At 20.5% G+C, this 22,827-nt stretch overlaps 3 protein-coding genes across 7 annotated transcripts in view; 1 reads left to right on the top strand and 2 right to left on the bottom strand.

Moving 5' to 3' along the window:
• LOC122503188 overlaps positions 1-22,827 on the bottom strand; it is a 318,272-nt gene that overhangs the window by 278,876 nt on the left and 16,569 nt on the right. The gene's annotated exons all lie outside the window — the stretch shown is intronic.
• On the bottom strand, positions 5,976-10,052 carry LOC122503885 (mite allergen Der p 3-like). Its single transcript, XM_043614668.1, has 7 exons — positions 9,937-10,052; positions 8,212-8,291; positions 8,044-8,132; positions 7,626-7,767; positions 7,068-7,184; positions 6,834-6,992; positions 5,976-6,224 (listed from the first exon to the last, which is right to left on the bottom strand). The coding sequence occupies exons 1-7, from the start codon at positions 9,980-9,982 to the stop codon at positions 6,048-6,050; spliced, it is 810 nt and encodes a 269-aa protein (XP_043470603.1). The 5' UTR covers positions 9,983-10,052; the 3' UTR covers positions 5,976-6,047.
• LOC122503817 (venom acid phosphatase Acph-1-like) lies at positions 13,027-22,083 on the top strand. The gene is made up of 7 exons (XM_043614572.1): positions 13,027-13,267; positions 13,583-13,690; positions 14,161-14,426; positions 18,077-18,233; positions 18,600-18,723; positions 19,052-19,266; positions 21,764-22,083. The coding sequence occupies exons 1-7, from the start codon at positions 13,184-13,186 to the stop codon at positions 21,989-21,991; spliced, it is 1,182 nt and encodes a 393-aa protein (XP_043470507.1). The 5' UTR covers positions 13,027-13,183; the 3' UTR covers positions 21,992-22,083.

Genomic DNA, 22,827 nt, shown 5'->3' with positions numbered 1-22,827 from the left:
TACAAATGATGTCTCATCTTTATTTAAACACTCTTTATTTCTTTTATTTGCGGATGATATGAAATTATATAAAGTTATCAATTCCACAGCTGATGCCGAGGACTTTCAAAAAGACATTGATAAATTATATAAATGGTCTTTAACTAACAAACTCTTGTTAAATGTTAAGAAGTGTTCGGTAATCACTTTTTCAAAATCTTTATCACCGCAATTATTTAATTACAAAATTGGCAATTCTATTCTAAATAGAGTGGGGGAGGTTCGTGACCTTGGAGTAATTTTACAATCTACTTTCGATTTCACTAAACATATAGATCATGTAGCTGAGAATTCTCTCAGGACTCTTGGTTTTGTGACCAGAAATGCATCGATGTTTAACAACATAACAGCTATTAGAACTTTGTATCTTTCTTTAGTTAGATCGCCTGTTTTGTTCGCATCGATTGCCTGGAGGCCTTATTATGATGTCCACATTGATAGATTGGAGAAGATTCAAAACAGATTCTTGCGTTTTTTAGCCTATAAGGCAAATGTAAATCACGATTTTTATAGTCATGAATATGGTATGTTGAGATCGCACTTCAGAATTCAGGATTTATCGACGAGATTCTTATATTCTGATCTTCTATTTTTATACAAAACTGTAAATGGAATATTCATTTGTCCTGAATTGCTTGAACTAATTAATTTTTATATACCATCGCGTAATTTGAGGAGAGTTAGTGGTTTGTTTAAGTTAGGTTATCATAGAACAGAGTATGGTGAGAATTCACCTATTCATAGAATTTGTAAAGCAGCAAACTTACTTGCTAATAATAATTTAGATTTTTTTACAACACCAATGAGCAAATTTGTCAGGAATTTAAAGTTAGCAATCTTCGAAAATAATAATGTTTGAACTTTCTCTACGCTAACTTCTTGTTAATTAGTTTTAATATATTGTTAAGTACTTTGTACAAAAGGGCTTTGTGCCCGTAAACACATATAAATAAATAAATAATTATTTGTTTAAATTATTATTTAATTATTTAAACAATTAAATAAACTGTTATTAAATTATTTCAAAAATTATTGAACTATTATTCAATTATTGAAACTTTTATTCAATAATTTAAATTTTAAACTATTAATTTGTTATATATGTAAATTATTAATTTACCCCTTTCAGAATTAAATTACTAATTAACTGCCATCAGTGTGGGTAAATATTGACCCGATTGATGGTACTCAAATAATTTAGTAATTAAAATTAACAACTTGAATAAATAAATATTTAAAATAATATTAGAAAAATAACTATATTTAAGTATAAAATATAAATTAAAATTACATTTCAACACAGTGAGCAGATGTGAGAACGTATTTGCTTTTTATAATTACTCCCGAACAAACGTGTTGATTAAAAATGCGTAGCGAAACCTATGTTAGAAAAAAAATATACATAAAAAGGATTTCAGTGAAAAAGAATCAGAAAAGACTAAATTTATTCTAATCTTTGATACCTGATAAGGAAATTCTCCGTACTTGGCATTATTCTCTGCAATATTTTTATCTCGTAAATTCGATTTAAGATTAGCGGCTAGAAATTAATTTTATTGATATAATTAAATCCGCTGATTACATATACATATATTTACTTATGCAACTCAGAAGTATTTTGGTCACTTTATTTTTATTTACTTATAAAGTTCTTATTATTTCTTACTTATAACTTATAAGTTCCTCCTTATAGCCATGCGGTCAATAAAGTGCCCATTATTGCCCTAGGACAATAAAATAGTCATTATTACTCTAGGGCAATAAAGTAACTATTTTTACCCTAGGGCAATACAATAATCATTATTGCCAATAAAATAAAATAATAAAATAAAATAGTAGTCAATAAAATAGTAATTTTTACCTTAGGACAATAAAATAATCATTATTACCCAAAGGTAATAAAGTAGTCATTTTTACCCAAGGACAATAAAGTAATCATTATTACCTAAAGGCAATAGAGTAGTCATTATTACCCTAGGGCAATAAAGTAGTCATTTTTACCCGAGGGCAATAAATTAATAATTTTTACCCAAGGGAAATAAAGGAATCATTATTACCCTAGGGCAATAATGGTCACATTGTTGACCCGCTGCGATATTTGGAGGAACTTATCATGTACAAATTGAAACTATTTCATTAGTCAAAAGTGACTAATTCAGATTTAGAGAGTATTTATTTATTATCTAAATCTATTTATAGTTAATCAATTTTTTTTCGCTTATATATATATATACCTTGTAAAAATGCAGTAAATATAAAAAGAAATGCAACTTTTACTGTCATTTTTTAAAACAAATTTTCAATCGATTTTCCAATTTACTATAAATAACTAATAAAAATATATTTCTGTTATTATAAGGAAAAAAAAATAATAATGTTTTGCTTAAATAATACACAAAAATTGTTTTCAACTTCTGCGCATATTTTTCGCAATTTTTATTATTTCTATAGTACTTTTTGTTATACATCTAAAGTAAATTTTTTACCAAAATTTTTAGTAAACTAATAGTTGTAAATTTACCCATATAGTAAATTTAGAAATTTATTTAGTATTAAATTTAGAAATAATGGCAAAAATTTAGTACTGAAAGTAGTAAATTTATTATAGTAAATTTACTGATCAATTTAGTAGTAAATCTTGGAACTAATTTAGTAGTAAACTAATTTTTTAGTAAACTAATAGTTGTAAATTTACCCATATAGTAAATTTAGAAATTTATTTAGTATTAAATTTAGAAATAATGGCAAAAATTTAGTACTGAAAGTAGTAAATTTATTATAGTAAATTTACTGATTAATATTAGTAGTAAATCTTGGAACTAATTTAGTAGTAGATTTAACAATGAGTTTAGTAGTCAATGTAGTAGTAAATTTTGAAGTAAATTTAGTAGTAAATTTAATAGTAAATTCAGCAGTCACTTTAATAGTAAATTTAGAAATAAATTTAATAAAAAATTGAGAAATTAATTTAGTAGTAAATCTAGAAATAAATTTAATAGAAAATTTAAGGACAACTTTAATAATAAAAGAAGTAAAAGTAGTAAATTTATTAATCAATTTAGTACCTACTTAATTTATTAGTAATTTATAAGTAAATTTAGTAGTAAATTAACTAATAATTTTAGTAATAAAGTATTTTTGAAGAGCCCATAAAATATTAAGGCAATTTGCCTTAAAAAAAAAGAAAAATATTGAATTTTAAGAATTTTCGATTTTTGGTGCTAGTGTTAATTTGATGGCAAATTTAGTAATAAAATAAGTAAATTTAGTAGTCAATTTAGTAGTCAATTTACTAATCAATTTACTGTTCAATTTAGTAGTAAATTTAGAAGTAAATTTATTAGGTAATTTAGCAGTAAATTTAGAAGTTAATTTAATAGTAAAATTTAGTAATAAAAGAAGTAAGTTTTGTAGTAAATTTAGTAATAAAAGAAGTAAATTTTGTAGTAAATTTAGTATTAAATTTAAAAGTTAATTTAATAGTAAATCTTGTAGTAAGTTTACAAGTCAATTTTGTATTAAATTTTGAATAAAATGAAAACCGAAAATATAAACTTACTTTAATAAAAAATGTTTGCCATTGGTACTACTAAAAATTGACAAAAATGAACAGAAATATCAGACTGCCTCAATTTTACCAAGAAAGTATAGTAAAAGTTACTTTATTCCTTTTTTCCATATAATTAACTTCCTTTTTCTGTTCCTTTTTCACCAAATAATATAAATTTAAAAAAATATTAAACAATTAATTAATTGATATTAAACAATATTTTTTCAATAATATAAATACTAAAACCAAAAAAATGTCCAAAAGTTGATAATTTTTTTTTATAAATTCACTAAAATATGCACAACTGAAGCGACCAGCATCAACTTACTAAAGGTTCATTCAAATAAAAAGCCTTTTATATGGTCCCCATACAATGTAACAATCTTTAAAAAAGCACTATGGGAAACATATATCAAATTCACTTTAAACTTTTACGACAGAAAGATAGTAGCAATCTTCTTCTTTTTTTATTCTTTTTCTCTTCGTTTCCTTAAAAATCGCATCATTTACCATTCGTTTTCTAACATTTAATTCACATAATAATATAAGAATTATCTCCTACAATAAATGTTTAAAAAAAAAATTATCACACCAGTAGAGATGATTTAAGAGTTACAGATTAGATTCAAATTGAAACTGTAACTAAAATTACTATACTCTTTCTTTTTTTCTCTCTCTCTCTCTCTCTCTCTCTCTCTCTCTCTCTCTCTCTCTCTCTCTCTTTTTTCCTGTGAGAAAATTCAATAGAAATGAAATCTAATCTGAAAGTACATGTCATTGTGAAAAAGAAATTTTCTAAAACAAGTTTACAACTTTGAACAATTGTCTATTTTTTCTACAGCTAATCTCACATCGAAAAAAGGTCAGAATATTTTTAATGACATTTCTTAAATATTGAGTTTGCAACCGCAGAAAAAAAAATTATTTAAGACAAAAGAAATAATTTTAAATCATTTTTTAAATTTTATTTAGAATTCAAATTAAATTTGTAATAAATTTTCTTTTTTAAATTTAATACAAATTGAATTGAAAAAAATTTTAATTGCTTTTACAAAAAAAAAGAAAATGTTCAAATGTTTTCAATTAGAGAGATTTTTTCTTTAATAATTGATTATGTTTAATCTCAAGAAATTCAAAAAAATTTATTTTAAAATAAATAAGAAGCAGATAATGTTAAAAAAAAATGTTTTTCTAAGTTTCTTTAAAATAAAAAAAAAATGTTTAAAATAGAAATAAAACATTAAGGTAGTAATTGAAGATTATATGTTAAGAATGTAGTGAAATGAAATTTTATTGTATTTGATAAAATACTTTTCCTTCTTATAAAAGAGCATAAAGATCATTATTAACCTTGTAAGGGGCTTGAGGAACCATTTTATCTTCCATTGCCATCTTTTTCTCATGATAACTTCATCTTCAATTATTTGTAAACATAAACTGAAGAAAAAATTGTTTGATTCAAATAATCGATTACTTGTCTGTTATCAAATAAATATTTACTTTATTCAAGTGATTTTTTTATTATCAAATAAATATTTACTTTAATCAAATGATTTTTCTATTATTAAATAAATATTTACTTGAATCAAATAATTTTTCTATTATCAAATAAATATTTACTTGAGACAAATAATTTTTCTATTATCAATGAAATATTCTCTTGAATCAAATAAATATTATTTAAACGAAATAAATTGTATTTCAATCAATATTTTCAGGCAAATAAAATTTATTTGATTTAAATAAAAATTATTTGATTCGTGTAAATATTTATTTGATAAATAATAGACAATTAATCGTTTAATTGATGTATACAAATGTTTTTCAGTTTGGTATTTAATAAAAAGATAGAATATTCAATATAGTTAATGTAATATTGAAATAATAATAATGAAATATTATTGTTCTTATAAATAATATATAATATTAAAATAATATTAAACGAATAATAATACAGAATTTTTGTAAAATATTTTTTATTTCTGATAATAAAATAGAACACTTTTTTAAAAATATTTTCGAAAATTTGGGATAAAAATTAAAAAAATGAAAGGTTAAAATTGAAAAAGAATTCAGCTGTGTAACAATACATTATTACATTTATTTATTTATAGAGATTTTTTTTAATTCTCTATGTATACCCTTTCTGTGTTTTTACATGTAAAATCCCTCACTTTATTTATACACTAAAAAAAATTTTATTCGATTCAAATAACTGATTACTATCAATTAAATATTTACTTGGACTAAAATGAAAATTATTTGATTCAAGTAAATATTTAATTGATTCAAGTAAATATTTAATTTTAAATCAAGTAAATATTTAATTAATTCAAGTAAATATTTAATTGATAATAATCAAGTAAACGATTATTTGAATCAAATACATTTTTTTCAGCGTAGAGTTTGAAAATAAAATTTAAAAAAATTTAATTGATATAATAATATTTTCTAAAAATTAATAAACAGAATTGCGTTTTATCCAACCCAAATATTTCGATACTCTAGTAAGAACATCCGGATATCTAGGATCTCCACAATAATTAGTATCTGCCCATGAAATAATGCCCAAAATAACTGGAACTGATGTTTTATTTTTCTTCTGTAAACGTATCACAGGTCCGCCAGAATCTCTCTGAAAATAAAGGAATTAGAATTTTTCGAAAAAATACCTGTAATTCAGAATTTATTTTACTTCTTTGCTCTTAGGCCTCGGAATGAATTTGGAAATAAAAAATAGTATCAAAAATGTCAAAAAATATTCGCAAGTAGTTGCATAAATTTCAATTATTCTCACAATAACATTTTTTTGCATTTTATTAATTATAAAAAATTTTCTAAGGAATAAAAAGGTTCAAATAAATATAAAATAAAATGAAAATAAAATTTCTCCACCTGAGAACGCCAAGGTCATCCACCAGGTGGCGTAGTATCTGGTTTTCATAACTGAACTGCCACCTGGCGGTGACCTTGGCGTTCGCAGGTGGAGCCTAGCTTCTCCATATTGACTGCAAATATTCAATTTCGAGAAAAAAATATTAATTAAAATTTAGTTCCATAAGAATTCGAAATCTTTCTGAAAGAATACTATTTTTCCTAAAAATTCAGAATACCTTTTTGAAAGCAAAAAAAAAATTATTCAAATTTTTCGAAAAAAGTTCAGTATTACATTTTAGATTACAAAGGTTGCAATTAATAATTAATTAATTAATAAATTTAATAAGAGTTATTTTAATAAACATACAACACATGGACCACGTATTCCTGAAGGACTTTGAACGCAAAAATGCCTTTTAGTAATTTCAAATTGATACACTTCTTTATTTCCATAAGCCTTCTTGCATTCCTTATGATCTGCTACAACAAGTAAAACCTGCTTCAATTCATACGAAATTTCTTCGTCCTAAATAAATTACAAAATTTTTAATATTAACATCCTACAATGAGAAAACTAATAAATAAATAAAAATAATAATACCATAGTATTACCCCAACCAGCAACAAGAACTAGTTGATTAACTTTTAAATTATCATCACGCTCTGGTAAATTAATAAAAAGAATTGAATCATCATTTAATGGAAATGGTGTCTCTACCTAAGAATTAAAAAAAAAATTCTTTAAGGGCAGTAAAGAAATATATCAGAATTAAATAATTGTTTGCTAATCTCTAAATTGGAATTAGTAAAAATGTTTACTAATTTTAATTAGTGACTGAATTTTTGCTTTCGAATTAGTAAATTTTACTAACAAAGAGTAATTTCTACTAATTTATTAGTAACATTTACTAATTCTAATTTTTTCTTTTGAATTAGTAAATTTTACTAATAAACAGTAATTTCTTCTAATTTATTAGTAAAATTTACTAATTCAAAAGCAAAAATACAGTCACTAATACAAATTAGTAAATATTTTTACTAATTCAATTTTAGAGAGTATTTTAAATAATTCAATTAATAAAATTATGTAAATAATTCAAAAACTACAATTAGAGTAACAAAAATAATTCAAAAAATTATAAAAGTAATTGAAATTTACTCTGACTAAAGCGATATCATATTCGGCAGTTCCTTCACTATCAAAATTATCATGTCTAATTATTTCTTCAACATTGCGATAATATGAGGAAGCATTTAAATTTGTAGTTCCTGCTTTTATTTTTATTTCACTAATTACATACCTAAAAAAAATTAATATTCAAATTAGTATTTAATTATAAAACAACAATAATAAAGAAATAAACAATAATAATATTACAATAAGCAATTAACGATAATAAGCATAAATAATATAATTGAGCATAAATAATAATTCTAAAGCAATTAATGTAAAATTGATAAAGAAAAAAAGAAAATTTCTTTAATAAATTCTTTAATTAAGTAAAAATGGAAAATAAATAATAATTTAAAACAAAAAAAAAAAATACTTGAACATAAGAAAGAAAAAGTTAATGTACTCAATGAAACAATGAGCAGCTGTTAGAACATAATATTTATTTATAATTGCACCCCCGCATATATGCACTTCGTTCGATTGAATTGACACCTGAAAAAAGGAAAAAGTATTAAAATATTTAAAATAATTACATTTTTTTTATAAATTATAATTAGAAACAACAACTTGCCATAAAACGATATGTTCCAGTTTTAACATTAACTCCATTATAAATTTTAGTCGATATTTGATCTGCTCGAGTACAATCGACTGTAAATTATAAATGAGATATAGTATATAATAAAAATAATAGTAATTAATAAATAAATATTATATACTATTTACAATAATATATTTTTTTAAATATTATTATCATTTACCTTTTCAAAATTCAATTATTTCTAAAACTTCACGCTAAAATGCTTTTAATATTCAATTATTATCAAAAATTTTAACTGAAATTCATTTTTAAATAAATTTTTATTAAAAAATATAGTTAATTCTACAAGAATTCAATTATTTAAATAAAAAAAATTATTTAAATAAATTTACTAATCATTTATTGAATAATTGAGTATTTCTTGGAATTGAATTCTCATAAAGAATTTATTTTATCAACAAATTTTTAAATAATTGAATTCTTTCGATAAATTTCAATAAAATTTTTAAATAATAATTACATTTTTTGAGGATTTCGATTAAAATTGTATTAAAATTTAAAAAACAATTGAAATTCCGCAAATGAATTTTATTTATAAGAATACTTAAATTGTTGTAAAGAATTAATTAAAATTTTTAAAAAATGAATTGTTTCGAAGAATTTTATAACAATTATTAAAAATAATTTATTTGTTTCGAGAAATTTAACTAAAATTGCATAGAAAATAATTAAATTTATTTCATCAACAAATTTTTAAATAATTGAATTCTTTCGATAAATTTCAATAAAGTTTTTAAATAATAATTACATTTTTTGAGGATTTTGATTAAAATTGTATTAAAATTTTAAAAACAATTGAAATTCCGCAAATGAATTTTATTTATAAGAATACTTAAATTGTTGTAAAGAATTAATTAAAATTTTTAAAAAATGAATTTTTTCGAAGAATTTTATAACAATTATTAAAAATAATTTATTTGTTTCGAGAAATTTAACTAAAATTGCATAGAAAATAATTGAATTCTTATAAAGAATTATATTAACATTTTTGAAAATAATTGAATTTTTATGAAGAATTATATTAACATTTTTCAAAATAATTGAATTCTTAGGAAGAAAATAAATTTTCCATAGAAAATAAATGAAAATAATTGACTTTTTGCGAAAATTTTAATTAAAATATACAAAAATAATTAAATTTTATCAAGAAATTTTATTAAATTTGTAGGTAATCAAAATAATTGTATTTCTAAAAAGAATTTTATTATTTATGAAAATAATTGAATTCTTGTGCGAAGAAATTTATAAAATTTTTTTAAATAATTGAATTCCTGTAAAATTTTTATTATTTTTAAAAATAATTAAATGTTTCCGTAGAATTTTATTTAAATTTTAAAAATAATTGAATTTCAGAGAAGAATTTTATTAGTTTTGAAAATGATTTGAAAATAATTGAATCATAATTGTCAAGTAGTAGGTTATTTGAATAAAATAAATTTTTCTCTCAGTATATTTATTTGGCTTTACTTTATTATTTTCTACCTAATTATGATTATAATTGGAAATATTATTTTTGATATTAATTATCTAAATATAAATAACCCAAATTAATTTAATTAATTAACTAATTTATTCAATTAATATACAATTTAAAAATATTATTAATTAATAATACATAAAGTTTATTTATTTTATTTTATTTCTTTATTTTAAGCCAGATATTAATTAATATTGAAATTGTATAATTCAACTTACCTTGGAATAGAGCAAAAAATATGCAGAAAAGCACACCAAACATCATTTGACACTTGCTTTCGGCAAACTCACTTTTTTCTCACTTCGGAAACTCCTTTTTATACACAAAAAAAATAATAAACTCACAAAGCCACAACTTTTTTGTATAATAACTATAACACGAAAATAATATAAATTATTGTTTTGAAATAATTTATGATACAGTGGAGATAGGGGAGATTTTTGCATCGCCTGCTTTCAAAAGACACATTCCACCGCACGTGAACCATAAATTAAATCTCAAGTAATCTCAATTTACGAAAATACGAAAATTCTCACTGCAACTAACGAGAGATGATTTAGGAGATTATTTCAGACTAGTTTGAGATTTAGGAAGAGAAAAAATCACTGCAAAATAGCACAATATTATCTGCATTTATGATATAGAAAAAAACAACAAAATTATTGCTCTGTGTTATAAAAAATTATATGTTGACAAAAAATAACTAGTAGTAATTTTTTTTAGTTGGAAAAATTTGACTATTTTTGGAGGGGTTTTTACTAATTTTTACTGAAATTTCGCTTTTGAAAATTGTTATTTCCAAAGTAAATTTTACTTCCAGTTTTCCACTGAAGTAAATTTTTCTTATTTTTATAAAGAAATTTTCTTCTCTAATAGTAAAAGTTATTTTAGAAATAACAATTTTTAGTTGCTAATTTGACTATTTTTGGAGGAATTTTTACTAATTTTTACTGAAATTTACTTCGAATTCAGTGAAATTCATGCGGAATTTTACAATAAAAGTAGCGTTGTAACAAAAATTTTGATTCAAAGTTTAAAAAATCTACAGACTACGGAAAAAGATAAAAAATATTAGGTAATGATTAACAGAAAAAATTTAACAAATAATCCAATTTGTTAATTTGTGAATTGAAAATATTTATTTTGAAAATAATTCGATTTTTAAACAGTTTTACTTAACATTCGGAAAAAAGTAAAAAAAAATTACTCTCTAAATTTGAATTGCTAAAAATGTTTACTACTTTGAATTGGTGACTGACTTTTTGCTTTTGAATTAGTAAATTTTACAAAGAAATAGTAATTTCTACTAATTTATAAGTAAAATTTACTAAATCAAATTTCAAAAGCAAAAAGTCAGTTACTAATTCAAATTAATTAATATTTTTACTAATTCAAATTTAGAGAGTACTAATTCAAAAGAAAAAGTTAGTCGCTAATTTAAATTAATAAAAATTTTTACTAATTTAAATTTAGAGAATGGTAAATAATTCAAATTATTAAAAAGTTATGAAAAAACTACTTCAACTTTAACTTAATAATTAATAATAATAATAGTAACAATAATCTTAAAAATAAAAATAATAATAATAATAAGAATAAAAAATGTGTAAACTTCGTATTTCGCAGTCGTTATGTAATTCAGAAATGAAAAAAAAATTTCAAACTACGAACAGAACATAAAAGTGTCAAAAACAGTTCTTTTCGTTTAAATATAAATCTCAGTTAAGAAAAACGAATTCGAGAGACTCAGTCTGCAATTTCGTTTAGGCTTTCTACTTTCTCGTATATTTACATACGTAAATGACATTTTTTGAATCAGCCAAAAAATGCCTTTTATATGCAAAATCATGTATAGAAATAAATATTAACCCCGTTTTTGTTACACTTTTAAGAGTAGCACTTAAATCCAGGAAAAGTATTCTTATCAATTTTAAAATTAATCTATTTAAAAAATTCAATCCAAAACCTTCAAATTTTTTAATTTCACTCTTTTTGAATGTAAATATTCTAATTTTATAAATTAGAATTAAATTAAAATTAACATTTTAACAAATGTTTTCGTTTAATTTACCTTGTTTTTATCAAAATTCCCGGACCTAAAAGAGTAACTAACTAATTTTATTGTTTAAAAAATAAAAAAAAAATATCGTCAGGGCATAAAATTGAATTCTTCGTCTAATTTAATTATTAATGTTTGGTAAGATTTTTATTTATTCAATCAATTTTTATTTTATTTATTGTTAAATTATTTTTTATTATTAAAATTTTGTATATATTTTTTTCATAGATTCCCTGAAGCGGAAATTATTTAGATTTCAAAACGTTGGAGTAAATAAATATTTTTATCCATTTTCCGAATGTTTTCGTTTTATTTGCCTTATTTTTATAAAAGAATCTCGGACGTTAAAGATTATTTAACTAGAAAAAAACTATAATAAACAAAACGTGACTATAAATTATATATACAAAATAGTAGCAGAAAAAATATATTCTAAATTCTAAAAATAGACTAAAAAAATTTTGATTCAAATAATCGACTATTTGTGTATTTATTTTTTTGCAAAAAATAATTTTTATTTACAACAAGTGTTATTAAAAAAAAATTGCAAATTTTTAAATTTAAATAAATTAAAATAAAGAATTACTCGTGTTAAATCATTTTTATTTTATCAAATAAATATTTACTTGAATCAATAATTTCAATAATTTTGACTTAAATAAAAATTACTTGATACAAATCATTTTTTTTTCACAAAACATACAAGTGAATTTAAATTTCAAATAAAAATTTTAAATTGAAATTTCAAATTTTCAAATTATGTATTTATGTAATTAATTATTTTAATTTCGAATTAATTTTTTCTTGCATATGTTTCAGACCCTAAAATTAGAATTAAATCACTATTCAAATTTTTTTTTCCACAGAATAGAAGAATTAAAGTAAAATGAAAATTTCAATATCAAGTGCATGAATCAACAATCAACAAGTTTCAAGAAAAAAAAAGTCTAACAATTTATTTTACATTCACTATATGACGTTTACTATTTCCCCATCATATTCTAAATAAAGATCATTTAAAAAAAATTTTCTTGATTCAATTTTCTAAGACTTAGGAAATCCCATTTGTCATAAAAATTGTGAATTATTTTCGTTCAATTTCAGAGAGGTGAGAAAAATTCTCGAGAAAAAGTAATTCATTTTAATGAATAATTAACATGTTAAAGAATCGACACGTAAACCTGTTAGTTTTTCCTTATATTCCCCACCTCTCAAAATGTTATAGTGAGAGTCTAGTCAAGCAGAAACATCAAAGGTATTGTAGAGTTCGGTGGGATATCATAGAGGTTGCGTTTAATATATTGTCTATTATAAGTAGTCGCAACCGTGAAAAATTTATTTCAGAGGAAAAAATTTCCAAATTTTAGATTTTTATTTAAAAAAAAAAAAAAAAAAAAAAAAAAAAAATGAAATCTCTATCAATTTGTGTAATTTTTGCAATTTTTGTTAGCCACGCAAAAAGCGAACTTCAGTTAAAAATGCTGCACGTGGTAAATAGATTTTACATTTACAGCAATATAAACTATTTTCTTTGTTTAGAATTAAAATTATTAATTATTAATTAAAATTTTAAATTACAATTATTTTCCTAACAATGTTTTTAATAATTTAATTTTTTTTTGTATTAATTATTAAACTGACTGTATTTTTTCTATCATTTGATTAAAAAAGAATTAAAAGAAAAATTCGTTTTCCTACCAAGTGTCGAAAGAAACTTAAAATTTAGTTTTCGACCCAAAAAAATTTAACTATAAAATTAACTATTAAGTAATAAGTGACTTTTTGTTTCTGCAAAAATTTCGCAGCTATTTCGTCATGGAGATAAGGTTCCCGACAAATTATTTCAAAATTATCCCAACGACCCTCATGGTAATCATTCGTTCCTGCCAATTGACAGTGGCGGTCTCACGACTGTAAGTTTTTTCTCAAATAAAAAAAATAAACAAAACAATTTTTTTACCAACACTTAATATAAATATAAATGGAAAAAACTGGTTTTCTTAATCGACAAATAAATTATTTTCTTTTATCGAAAAAATTATTTTTATCTTTTCTTATTTTTAAATACACTACCTACTGGTGAAAAAATTTTTTTAATTCAAAAATAAAAAATAAAACAAATAATGTGCTTGAATTAAACATACATATTTTATAATTTATTTACAATAATAAACGGGCAGTGAATTATTATATTTTTTGAATTGAATTAAAAGTAATTTTTATTGAATCAAAATTATGTTTATAATTAAAAAAAATATATTTTTTTTGGTTGCCAATTATGTTTGATACAAATATATTGTTTCCTCTCAGTGTAAAAAAATAAATAAATATTATTTTTTATGATAAAAAAAAATTTACCTTTATGTAAAAAATTTTTATACAGTTGGGAATGATGAGAGAATTTAAAATTGGATTAATGCTTCGCGAAAAATATGACGATTATTTTGGATCACAATATTGGCCGTCATTAGTTTATGGACGATCAACGGATGTGCCGCGAACAAAAATGTCCCTACAATTAGTTCTCTCTGGATTATTTCCACCAACTAGAAAACAAGAATGGAATCGCAATTTACCATGGATTCCAGTGGATTTTGAATTTGTGCCATTTGAAAAGGATTCTCTTTTATTCCCTAGTTATTGTCCGGAGTAAGTAAAAAAAAAATTGCTATAATATTTATCATTTTATTTTCATTTAAATATTTTTTTTTTTAAATCCATAAAAAATTATAGTAATCAGAAAATAAAAACAAGAATTTAATTATTTTTATAAACAATAAAATTCTTTGCTTGAATTCAATATTATATTTAATACAATTTTTATAAGATTTCTTGAAAGAATTGAATTGAATTAAATTAAAAAAAATTAAAATTGAAAATTTACATTAAAATCTTAAAAAACAAAATTCATTTACTTTGAAGAATTACAAAAAAAAATTCTCCACAAGAATTCAATAGGCTATTTTAAAAAATTTTAACAAAATTCTTCACAAGAAATAAATTATTTTGAATACAATTTTTATAGAGTTTCTTGATATAGAATTAAATTATTTTTGAAGATTTTAATTAAATTCTTCACATAAAGTCAATTATTTTCAAAAAAAAAAAGTTTTATAACATTCTTTATGAGAATTCAATTATTTTTAAAATTTAAGTTTAATTAAATTCCTCAAAAGAATTTAATTATTTTCAAAAATTTTAACAAAATTCTTCGAAACAATTCAATTGCTCTAAAAACATTTCTAAATTCTTCACTAGTTAATTTTTTAATAAATAAAATTTTTGGTTGGAATTCAAATTATTATTATTATTTTTTTAATATAAAATTTTGATAAAATTCTATGTAAGAATTATATATTAATTCAGATTTAAAATTGTAAAAAAATTCAATTAACTATTCAATTATTATTAATTCTTATTTTTAAAAAATTAAAGGGCATTTTGAACAATTTAATTATTTTCCAAAATTTCAAGAAAATTCTCCACAAGAATTCAATTATTATTATCATATAATAATAAAATTCTTCAGAGAAATTCAATTATTTTGAATACCTACAATTTTAATAAAATTTCTTCAATAGAATTTATAATTAATTTTGTAAATATTAATTAAAATTTTTCGCAAAAAATCAATTATTTTCAGAAAATTTTGATAAATTTGTGAACGCTCCCTTATAAGAATTCAATTATTTTCAATAATTTCTTAAAAATTCTTTACAACAATTCAATTTTTAAAAAATTTTAATTAAATTTTTTACAACAATTTAAATATTCTTATACATAAATAAAAATCTTTGCAGAAATTAAAATTCTTTTAAATTCAATTTTAATAGAAATTACTCTAAACAATTCAATTTAAAAAAAAAAATTATTAAATTCCTTACAAACAGTAAATTATTTTCAAAAAGTTTTAATAAAATTCTTTATGAGAATTATTTTTCCAAATTTTCTGTGCAATTTTAATTAAATTCCTTGAAAGAATTCTATATTATTTTAATTTTCGTTAAAATTCTTAGAAAAATTCAATTTTTAAAAAAAATTTTAAATAAATTCTTCACAACAACTCAATTATTTTTATAAATAAAATTCTTCAGAGGAATTGAATTCTTTTACAATTTTAGTAAAATTTTTCTACAGAATTGAATTATTTTCAAAAGTTTTAACTTTTAACTAAATTAAGAATTTAATTATTTTCAAAAATGTTAATTAATTCATTCAAAACAATTTAATTATTCTTATAAATAAAATTCTTCACAGGACTTCAATTCTTCTAAGTACAATTTTACTAAAATTTCTCTAAAGAACTGAATTATATATTTAAAAGTTTTAAACAAATTCTTTCTAAGAATTTAATTCTTTGAATTAAGAATTTAATTTTTTTTTCAAAAATTTTGATAAAATTCTTTACGAATTTAATATTAATTGAATTAATATTATATCAATAATATTGTATACAATTTTAAATTAAATACCTTGAAAGAATTTAATTATTTTGAATAATTTTAAAAAATTCAAAAGAATTTTATTTTATTCATTTTTGTTATTATTTAATCCTTAGAAAATTAAATTAGATTAATTTTATTATTAATTAATTAATTATTAATTATGAACATTAATCACTCAATAATAATAATAATAATATTATCAAATGAAAATAATTTGACTGCATTCTATTGAAATAAAGTATTAATAAAAGAAAAAATTCTAAATACTTGACAGTTAATAATGGAATTATTTTTCTCAAAGAATAAATTTTAAAGTGATGTAAGATGTTAGTAACAAATTACTAAAAAACTTCATAAAGAATTTTTTCTCAGAAAAAAATAATAATTTTTCTCTCATTTCTTTATTTGATTCAAAGAAACAATTTTCTATATGTTAAACCAACCGCCCTTCGTCGTGAATATATAAAATATTACATTCTCATTATACTTTTGAAATGTGTGTTGTAAATAAAAATAAAAAAGAAAAAAAGAAATAAATCTTTACAACAAAGAAACATGAAGAAGTTTGCTACGAAATAATAAATTAAATCAATTGAGACTAAAGTATATACGTATATAATTAAGACATAATAAAGGTAAAGTTATAACGTTTTTTTTTCTTTTTTCAATTATATGCAGAGATTAAAAGAAGATGATAAACAAGCAAAATACCATTCAACACGCAAAACGTACGTGCTTTTTCAGTCAGAACATTTTATTTCAATTACAAGTAAATTCCTAGTCAATTTCAAAAAATACTTAACCATGTATTTTTAATTTTTCTTTATATCTAACATTTATGTACAAAGAATAATTTTTATTTCTTTTTTTTAATTATTTATTTTTATTCTTTGCAATTATTTACAATTCTTTACAATTCTTTATTAATTTTTATAAAATTTAGTAAAATATATTTATTAAAATTTAGTAAAATATATTTATTAAAATTTAGTAAAATATATTTATTAAAATTTAGTAAAATTTAATTATTAAATTGTTCAAGTTAACATTAGATGTTAAAATTAATTTTCACAACAATGAAAAAAAAAAAAATTTCTGATTGAAGTAAACGATTACTTGATTCTATTATCAAATAAATATTTACTTCAATGAAATAATTTTTATTTAAATCAAATAAATTTTATTTGCTTCAAATATTGCAATTATTGGTTCAAGTAAATATTTATTTGTTAAAAAAAAATTTGATTTAAATAAATATTTATTTGATTAATAGGCAAGTAATCGGTCATTTGAAGAAAATAATTTTTTTTAAGTGCTTCGGACTGAATTTGAAAATAAAAAAATAGTATCAAAAGTGTCATAAAATATTCGTAATAGTTGCAAATAGTCGCATACATTTCAATTATTCTCACAATAACCTTTTTTGAATTTTATTAATTATAAAAATTTTTTTCAACGATAAAAAGAAGGTTAAATTTCTCCACCTGAGAATGCCAAGGTCGCCACTAGGTGGCAATCTGATTTTCTCAACTTAACTGCCATCTAGCGGTGACCTTGACGTTCGCAGGTGGAGAATATTATCTCCATATTGAAACTCGAGATATTCGTAAATAATCTCAATTTTATAATAATTTATAATCAAATTTAGAGAGTTTGTCAAGGATTTAAATTTTTAATTTTCGATATTTTTATGATTAACAATTTTTTTAGAGTTATAATTAATTTAACTGAATAAATTGATACTTAAAATCTCGGTTCAAGAAATTTATGAAAATAAGTAGCTAAATAGTTGTATGAAATTAAAAAAAGTATCAATAGTCATAAATTAAAAATTTTTAAATTCTCTGTTTTTAGATATAAAGAAACGTACAAAAAATTTCTCAATCAACCAGAAGTGAAAAATTTCCTGAGTACGTACAAGGAAGTTTTTGACTACTTAACAGAAAAAACGGGCAAAACTGTACAAACAACAAGCACCGTTTATTATTTGTATAATTTACTAAAAGAAGAGGTAATAAAAATTGACTTATTATAAATAATAATAAAATAATTATAGCCTATACATAAAAATAAATCTAATAACTATATATAATAAATAATTTTTTATTTTTATTATTATTTTGTTATTTATTTTCTTATTTTCTTATTTATTTTCTTATTTTCTTATTTATTTATTCATTTATTTATTTACTTAATATTGAAAATTTATATTAATTATATTGATGAAAATTCAGTACTTATTGCATCATCATGAAAATTATAAAATTATAAATAATTACTGTTGTATAAGAGTTATAAATTGCTTTTCAAAACAATAAAATTTAAAAACTTCACATATTTTAATATTAATGAGCATTTATGATTAATTTTAATACAGGCAGCACAAAATTTATCCCTACCAATTTGGACGCAAAGTGTCTATCCAATTCCAATGAAGAATATCACGGCTATGGATTTTAATCTCAGATCAAATACAACAAAATTAAAGCGATTAAATGGAGGTTTGTAGTCAGAAAAAATTACACAAAAAAATTAATTTAACCAAATTATATATTGAGCAAGGCAAATTTGAATAATTTAAATATTTTTTCTCCATGTTTTTAATAATAATATTTTTATAATAATAATTTTTAATAATGTTTAAAAAATCGAATTATATTAAATTAATATAGTAATTTTATGTAAGCAGAGTACAATTTTAAACGTGATTTGGTTAAATAAATATTGGAAAAATCGATGAAATTCTAAATTGCTTTTGAAAAAATAAAAAGTGAAATTAATTTGTTGATATATAGTGCAGTGTCTAATTAATGAAAAAAAAAATTGTAGGTATGCTTTTGCGAAAAATAACGGACGACATAAAGGAAGTGCGAGCAGGAACAATGAAGCCTCCTGACCGGAAAGCCTTTTTCTTTTCAGCTCATGAATTAAATGTTGTTTCATTTGCTAGAGTATTAGGATTAAACACGCCAATACTTCCAAGTTATGGATCGACTTTTATAATAGAAACACTTCAAAATGAGAGCAATGACTATTTTATTAGGGTAAGAAAATGATATTTCGTTATTTTATCATCATTTTAATGTTAATTTTACCATTTCAAGTGGCAGGCTTTGTACTCGATAATTAATTTTCAAAAAGTAGCAAAAAGTAGCTTAAAGACAGAAAAAAGTAGTAAAAAAGTAGCTATCGAAAAATTATACTTGAAGACTCAATTTTTTTATAATTTCTTAATTACATTCAAAAATAGAAAAATTTTTGAAAATAAATATTTAAATACCTATTTATTTTGTCTACAGGAATTAAAATATTTCAAATGATTTTAATGTAACGCATTTTTAAAATGAAACTATTTCTAAAAATTACAAAACGAATTCTTTCGAAATTCAATCATTTTTTTCTTGAAATTTATAAATAAAATTATTCAAAACTTTAATCATTTTATTTTATTCAATTCTAAATCAATTCTTATATTAGAAAGTTTTACGAGAATTCAATTATTTAAATACAAAAATAAATTTATTGAATAATTGCGAATATTTGTGAAACTTGAATTCTTATAAAAAACTTTACCAACATTTTTTAAAATAATTGAATTTTTTCGAAGAATTTCATTAAAATTTTTGATAATAATTAAATTCAGGAAATGTAATTAAAATTAATTGAAAATAATTATTACACTCTAAGAAACAAATTATTTCAAATTTTTTTAAATAATTGCATTTTTTGTAAGAATTAATTTAAAAAAAATCTTTTTAAAAACTTTATGAAAATAATTTGAGTTTTAATTAAATAATTGAATTTCTAATCTTTGAATATTGTATACTATTTATGAAAATAATTGAATTTTTTCAGAACATTTTATTAAAATAATATTGAAAATAATTCAAACATTATAAAGAATTTCATTAAAAATTTTTAAAATAATTGAATTCTTGAGAAGAATTTTATAAAAAACTATTTAAAAAAAGTGATATTTTTCGAAAAACATTTCTTTTAAATTATTACAATTCTTTTGGTAAACGTTTTATTAAAATAGTAGGTAGATATTAAAAAGTATTAAATTCCGAAAAATTTATGAAAATAATTCAATTATTATAAAGAATTTCATTAAAATTTTTTAAAATAATTCAATTGTTTCAAAGAAAATAGAAAAGAAAAATAAATTGAAACTTTTAAGAATAGTTGAATAGTTGAAGAATTTTATTATTTATAAAAATAATTGAATTCTTGCAAAGAATTTTATAAAAATCTATTTAAATAATTGATTTTTTTCGAAAAACATTTTAAAAATTCTGTTTTAAATAATTGAATTCCTGTAAAAAATTTTTTATTTATGAAAATAATTGAATATTTGAGAAGAATTTCATAAACATTTCTTTCAATTATTCAATTCTTTTAATAATTTTTTTATTAAAATAGATATTAAAAATCATTAAACGAAAAATTTGTGAAAATAATTGAAACATTTTAAAGAATTTTAATCTTTACTTATTAAAAAAATTGAATTCTTTCAAAGAATTTTATTAAAATTTTTAAAAATAGTTCCATTTTTCACGGAATTTGATTAAAATTATATTAAAAATAATTGAAATCCTGCGATGAGTTTTAATATTTATAAAAATAATTAATTTCTTGCAACGATTATTACTAAATTTTTTAAAAATAATTGAATTGCAGTGAAGAATTTTATTATTTATAAAAATAATTGAATTCTTGCGAAGAATTTTATAAAAATCTATTTAAATAATTGATTTTTTTCGAAGAATATTAGGAAAATTCTGTTTTAAATAATTGAATTTCTGCGAAAATTCTTTTATTTATGATAATAATTGAATGTTTGCGAAGAATTTTATAAATATTTTTTTCAAATTATTCAATTCTTTTGGGAAATTTTTTATTAAAATAGTAGATATTAAAAATCATTGAATTACAAAAAATTTGTGAAAATAATTGAATCGTAAAGAATTTTATTAAAATTTTTTGAATTTTTTCCAATAACTTTATTAAAATTTTTTTGAATAATTTTTTTATTTCAACTGTTAACAAATTTAAAGTAGTGTAAATTCTCAAAAATGGAAAAAAGTAACTTTTAGCGTAACAAATAAAAAAAAAATGTTGAAGTATAGTTAAAACTCGACTTTTTAATTTTTATGATACAATAAACATTTCTTAAAAAATTGTCTTATGATTTAATTTTGTAATATTTTTACAATATTCTGGAACTAAGTAAAAATAATTCTTGTTAGACTTTTTTGAATAAATTTTTTTTAAAAATAGAGTTGCATTTCGACAGGTTCGACTGTAATTCAAGTAGAAAATAAAATAAAAATATATTTTTAAATAAATTAATTATATTTTTAAATATTTTCAATTTATTTTTGAATATATTTTTAAATAAATTTTTAAATAAATTTTTAAATAAATTTTTAAATAAATTTTTAAATAAATTTTTAAATAAATTTTTAAATATATTTTTGAAATAAATTTTCAAATGAATTTTGAAACATCTGTTTAAATCAATTTCTTTCTAAATTGTAGATATTCCTGTGGACGGGAGTAACCGAAATGTATCTTTCACAAACAATTCCCGGTTGTAGGGAAATTTGTCCCTTGGATGAGTTTCTCAAACTACTTAACGACGTTATTCCTAGTGACAAGGAGTACAACTGCTATCAAAATTCAGCTTCAGCTTTAATCGAAAACAAAAATTTGTTTTCTTTGGTTTTAATCGCTTTTACTTATCTATTTTCAAGTTCTTTAAGATGAAATTAATAAAAATTTAATAAAAAATTTTAAATTATTTAATTTTAAAGTTTAAACCAATCTGCAGTATAAATCTGAATTTGTTACTTTTGTCTAATTAAATTAAATTAAATAAATAATTGAATAAATAATTAAATAAATAATTAAATAAATAATTCAATTAATTAATTAAATTAAAAAATTAAATTGCATTTATCTCAAAAATTTGTTTAATGAAAATAAATATTTATTTGATTCAAATAAACGTTTGGTATATAGTTTTAATAAATATTGCGTTTGAATATAGAATTTAGTTATCAGAAACAAATTTTCAGTTGAACTAAACAAATGTTCGATTATTACTGTAAATATGCATTTTTTTTGTCAATTCAACTAAAATGTGTGCTTGTTTTAGACAAAATTTTTTCTAAGTGTAAGATGAAAACAAAAAAAAATGTATCAAAATAAACAGTAAAAATAGAAGAAGAAAAATATTATATCCATTGAATATAGATTTATATGAAAATAAAAAACTATTAAAAACCAGACCATGTGCAGTAAAATCGAAAAAAAAAATTAGAAATAGTTATAAATTACGATTTCAACGCCCATCTGCATAGATATTATGTATATATATATATAGTCGAGAAGTAAATGCATACTTATGTTGCATACTACACGGTTTTATATATATACGGTGAGGGAAATTGCCACAATAAAGTTACAGGTCCGTATGTTGAATGCTTCCAACGGGATTCAAAACACGATGTCAGTAAAACGACTACAGTAAACTTTTCATTAGTATCACAAATTATAGTTATTATAAACACTTCCTTCGCCGAGATATATTTTTTATAACA

Source organism: Leptopilina heterotoma, unplaced genomic scaffold (genome assembly GCF_015476425.1).
Source record: "Leptopilina heterotoma isolate Lh14 unplaced genomic scaffold, ASM1547642v1 Lhet_0, whole genome shotgun sequence".
NCBI lineage: Eukaryota > Metazoa > Arthropoda > Insecta > Hymenoptera > Figitidae > Leptopilina > Leptopilina heterotoma.
Note: the sequence above shows the minus strand (reverse complement) of the source record. Positions and strands in the feature narration are given on the sequence as shown.

Coding starts and splice junctions, on each gene's coding strand:
- LOC122503885 (XM_043614668.1), bottom strand. CDS start 9,982: ATGATGTTTGGTGTGCTTTTCTGCATATTTTTTGCTCTATTCCAAG. Junction 7,185..7,625: donor ATGATATCGCTTTAGTCAGA/GTAAATTTCAAT, acceptor TTTAATTCTTAG/GTAGAGACACCATTTCCATT. Junction 6,225..6,833: donor GAATACGTGGTCCATGTGTT/GTATGTTTATTA, acceptor CTTTATTTTCAG/AGAGATTCTGGCGGACCTGT.
- LOC122503817 (XM_043614572.1), top strand. CDS start 13,184: ATGAAATCTCTATCAATTTGTGTAATTTTTGCAATTTTTGTTAGCCAC. Junction 13,268..13,582: donor AGTTAAAAATGCTGCACGTG/GTAAATAGATTT, acceptor AAAATTTCGCAG/CTATTTCGTCATGGAGATAA. Junction 13,691..14,160: donor ACAGTGGCGGTCTCACGACT/GTAAGTTTTTTC, acceptor ATTTTTATACAG/TTGGGAATGATGAGAGAATT.